This window comes from Lycium ferocissimum, chromosome 1 (assembly GCF_029784015.1).
Source record: "Lycium ferocissimum isolate CSIRO_LF1 chromosome 1, AGI_CSIRO_Lferr_CH_V1, whole genome shotgun sequence".
Classification (NCBI taxonomy): domain Eukaryota; kingdom Viridiplantae; phylum Streptophyta; class Magnoliopsida; order Solanales; family Solanaceae; genus Lycium; species Lycium ferocissimum.
In genome coordinates, this window is record NC_081342.1 from 56,499,681 (window position 1) to 56,504,334 (window position 4,654).

At 32.3% G+C, this 4,654-nt stretch overlaps 1 protein-coding gene across 1 annotated transcript; it reads right to left on the bottom strand.

Moving 5' to 3' along the window:
• Nucleotides 1-616: 616 nt before the first annotated feature.
• LOC132055993 (protein TIFY 5A-like) lies at nucleotides 617-3,066 on the bottom strand. Its single transcript, XM_059448036.1, has 3 exons — nucleotides 2,852-3,066; nucleotides 2,174-2,273; nucleotides 617-991 (listed from the first exon to the last, which is right to left on the bottom strand). The coding sequence occupies exons 1-3, from the start codon at nucleotides 2,941-2,943 to the stop codon at nucleotides 803-805; spliced, it is 381 nt and encodes a 126-aa protein (XP_059304019.1). The 5' UTR covers nucleotides 2,944-3,066; the 3' UTR covers nucleotides 617-802.
• Nucleotides 3,067-4,654: the final 1,588 nt, after the last annotated feature.

The window sequence follows — 4,654 nt, forward strand, 5'->3', positions numbered from 1 at the left end:
ACTAAATTTTCTAAGAATTGCCACTATGAAGTTCTAATCCATCCTATCTTACGCCTTGGCCGTATATTACTTGATTACTACATTATACTCTATGTTGTGGTTAGAGATGCCATGAACAATCTCCTGGGAAGCAACACATTTTAATTTCTTTAATCGATCTCTCTTTTAACAAATCACAAATCATCTTGGGAAGCAAACAGTTTAGGCTCCAAGCTAAGATTTTTTAAATGATTTTGCTTTAGAAATTGCTCAAGCTAATAGGTCTCATCTCTGTAAAACTAAGAGGTCACTCAACTTTAGAAACAAGTTTGGAAAAAAATTGGCTAGACTCGTCTTTAAAGAGATCCTGAATAAAGAGGGTAATAATCTAAGTGTCAAGTGTCAATTTACAAAACAGTTTACTCGGTTCTATTATAGAATTAATCCAAAACCTTGAGTAACAATGAGCGGAATGAATTCCAAAACGACACAACGATCTGTGGGACCTAAAATTATATTTTTCGTTTAACTAACGTGTTGTTCATATCTATGTTTTTGCTTGCTTCGAATACAGAAAGATAGCAAAATCAAGTCTTGCTCACCACATAACTGATATTCTTCTACCAAAGACAGAAAATGAGAAAAATTTGTATTTCCATATTTGAAAAAATAAGTGATATACTTGTGTTGTACTTGCTGAAATCCACTTATCAAAAAACTATTCCTTTCTAGCTCTCACAGATACAATTAAATTAGTCATACCGAAATACAAAATATATTTACAAATAATGAACTAAATTAAGGCAAAGTTCATCACTAGAAGCTAGTGATGATAGGGTGAAGTTGATTGAATTCTGTTTTTTCTCTTCTGTAGAAATCTTTGTAGAGATCTCTTCATAAAAAGACCAGTTTGAGGTTGTAACAATGGTGATGACGGCTCTGAAATTGGTGATAGAATCTTCTTTGTTTTCCCCTCCATTTCTCTACTTGCAAGGTATATTATAGCTTTTGCCTGCATTTAGGAAAAGAAATAAATTAGGATTTTTGACAAAACAACTCATTTATTATTAGAAATATGTTGCTGTTTTCCCTGAGAAAATTGAGCCCGTTTGGATTGGCTTATTTCTATAAAAAATTTTCATAGCCTTATAAATTCTAAAAAAATAAGTTTTGGAGAAATTCAACTTATTTTTTTTTTTTTATAAATTCGTTTTCACTTTATGTTCGCTTTAGATAAGATAAGTCAAATGGGCTAATTATTTTTTCGGGCTTATTTTAAGACAAAATAATCTTTTAATTACCACCAAACACTCAAAAAGTTAAAATGTTTTATGCTCCAACTTATAAACCAATCCAAACGGGCTCATTGTAGTAGACTACGTGAAAGGGATACTATTTAAAGAATGATGTCGAATTATAGAAAATGTGGCACACTGTATGTATGGAAACATTACAAAATGATTTCTTCCCTCTTTCTCTCAAATAAAACGGACATACTGAAATCGTTTGTACGAAACGGCAATTTGTGGATCAAAAATACGAATCCCCAATCTTAGTATTGAACAAACTCGTTGGAAGATGAAATCGATTTTTTTTTTTTTTATGTCCACAATCTTTTTGGATCATATGGAATTTGATCTTTTAGTAATTAAGAAAAAGTAAAAACATGCATATTTTTAATCAAATTCATTAATATACATGTTTCTCTAATGGACACTTTGAAACCTTGATCAATTCAGATTCATCAAAAAAAAAAAAAAAAAAATATTGCTTATTATGATTTTTTCCATTTTCAGACTCGACGACCACCCTCCCACCAAAAGGAAAGTACAAAGGAAGGATAACCTCTCTTTCCTTTCTTAATTGGGTGGGAACATATTTGTGAGAATTTTAATTTCATGAAATTTCAGTTCAATAATCTTTTAAGTATCAAATTAGATCACCTTCCATATGGACCATGAAGATAGTACTAGTAACAAAAAGTCAAAATTCTACAAATATTTGCAATTCAGCCGACACGGTAAGATGATTTTCTTTAGTAATTACTACCAACATATTCATGCATAGTCAATTAGTCATGATAGAGTGACCTAAGGGCGCACAGAAGGTCCCATACACCACCCCCCCAAAAAAAAAAAAAAAAAAAAATACAGAAATAAAAAGAGAAAAAAAAAAAAAATGGAGACAGACATACCTGAAGCTCAGTAGCGTCAGAAACCACAAGTTTTCCATTGTAAAATATGGTTAGCTGTTGTTGCGCTTGCTTCTCTAATTCTGTGTTTTCTTTATCCTCCCTATAGTAAAGAAAAACAAATATACACTCAATACCTTATGCATATAATTACTGATCATCAGTGACGGATACAGGATTTTCACTCAAAAAGGTCAAAAATAATTTAACCACTTAGTACAATTGGCATTCGTTTGTTATGATATTTTAAAAATTAATATATGTACATAAACACAAAAAATTTGTCCTAAATATATATTGTAATTTTTTGCCCAGGGTGTTCGCCAATGACTAGATCCGCCCCTGCTGATCATTACAAGCAAGGACTATAGCCACTAGTCCATAATGAATAAGAAAAGGGGGAAATCTTAAAACTTTTAAAACCTCAAAATGTAGTAAACCATGGCGAAGCCAGTAATTTCGCTAAGAATTTTGAAGATTTAATATATATAATTATAAGAAAATAATGTTTGACCTATATACATTATCATTTTCTATATACAAAATATTATTTTCCGCCAAATGATGATCAATGTATAATTTTCTGATAATTCAATTGATCACCCTTTTTGTCTATGTAGATACACCACTGATAGTAAATCAATATTATGTTATTGGAGAGCGAAAGAGAGAGAGACTTACATTGAGAAGTAAGGGGTAGTGCAATTCTTAGGAGAAAAAGGTGAAAGAGAAGGAGCCATAAGCCTGAGTTCCAAGTTACAATTTCTCCTCATCTTCTTCAAAATATGGGAATATTGAATGAATGGAGCAGGAAGAGAAAGAATCAACTAAAAAAGATTAAGATCAAGATTTATTTAGAAGTTTGGATCAAGTTTTTATATGAAGAGAGAATGAAGAAGAAAGTGGATGTTGAATGAATATACACAAGATGGTTTTCTTTGACAGTTGGGTGGGTGGGTCCACTAATTAAGGATGGCATTAAGAAAAAGTAAAAGCCACGTTTTAAATACAGCAGTACTATAGTTGTTGATAAAATAGATACTTTGAAAACCAAAACCGTCACTTTCATAAGAAGGTGTAAAAGGACATGTCTACTAAGATGACAGCTGCCATGTAAAGAAGCATGTGATAAATGAGATTTTCCTCATGGAATATCATTTTCAGTTCTTCTATACTTTGCCTCTACGTTTCTTCTGCGGTTGATGCTAGTTTCTGTATTTATTAGAGTGTATCATGCACGTGTATCAGTCGGCTCACGATCTTATTTATTTTAGAGTTTAGGTTTTGTACTATTACAAGCAGCGTGAGTAATTTTTACACTATCAGAATAAAACATGTGATGTGGTTGTAAAGAATAAAATTCGTGTCGAAAAAAAATAATCAAGATTGAAAAACATTTCAACAATAGTAGTACTCTCTATGAATCCTCTGATTCATCTTTTCTAAAATAAATTCAAGGTTCTATGAGCTTGATCTTGAATTTTGATAGATTTAAATTTGAATCCAAGAGCTTGATTTTGATCATAAATTGTATTCTTGAACTTATGAATTTGATTCATTCCTTGGGAACACTTTAATGACCGCCACAAATAGTAAACATTTCATGGTCTATTGGCTCTTTTTTAATTTGACTTGATGTGCCACATCATCTAACACATGGCTCTGGATTGGCTTATAGACCTGTGATTTGGAAGATCATGGAAAGATCATTATCTTAAGTCTTAACATAGACACTAACTAAACTACCAATGACTACTGTGATCTAATACCTAGACGTTAACATTGTTGAACCAACTTACATAGATCAATGGTAATACCTAGACGTTAACATTGTTGAACCAACTTACATAGATCAATGGTCAAAGTTGTGCAAACTCTATGAATGGTTGCAGAATTGATCCTGGGTATCTCATTTGTGCATTCTAATTTTTGGGGTAAAAGCACATTATCCGGTGCAAAAGAGAATTATTAACCAAATATATCCAAGGGAGACCACTATCTGAGGAATCGATCTTGGGTATGGGCTGTGGGAAGTAAAGGCTTCAGCTAGTGCCAAATGCTCTTATGTGTATTGTAGTGCATATATATATATATATATATATATATATATATATATATATATATATATACACACACACACACACACTAATTTTTAAGGATATACAAAAAATTTCCCAAAGTTACCGAGTGCACGTGCCCTCCCTCCTTACCATGTGGGCCCTCCTCTGCTTCCAAGATAAGATAACATCTTTTACATAACAACGTGCGCTCATCATTTATAGCCCAACAAAATTAAAATATTAACTAAATTCGTATTTATTGAATTTAAATAATCGGCAAAGGGTCATATATACCCCTGTACTCCCTCAAATTAGTTGTCCGGATCCCCCGTTTCACTTTTCGCCTTTATATACCCTCGCCGTTAACGAAAGGGTCATATATACCCCCGACGTTAACGGCCAGTTTAACGGTGACACGTGTCAC

Bases quoted from the DNA above. Each gene is read 5' to 3' on its own strand.
- LOC132055993 (XM_059448036.1), bottom strand. From the start codon at position 2,943: ATGAGGAGAAATTGTAACTTGGAACTCAGGCTTATGGCTCCTTCTCTT. The intron at 2,274-2,851 runs GTAAGTCTCTCT...TCTTTACTATAG, and splicing joins ACTACCCCTTACTTCTCAAT to GGAGGATAAAGAAAACACAG. The intron at 992-2,173 runs GTATGTCTGTCT...TCCTAAATGCAG, and splicing joins CTGACGCTACTGAGCTTCAG to GCAAAAGCTATAATATACCT.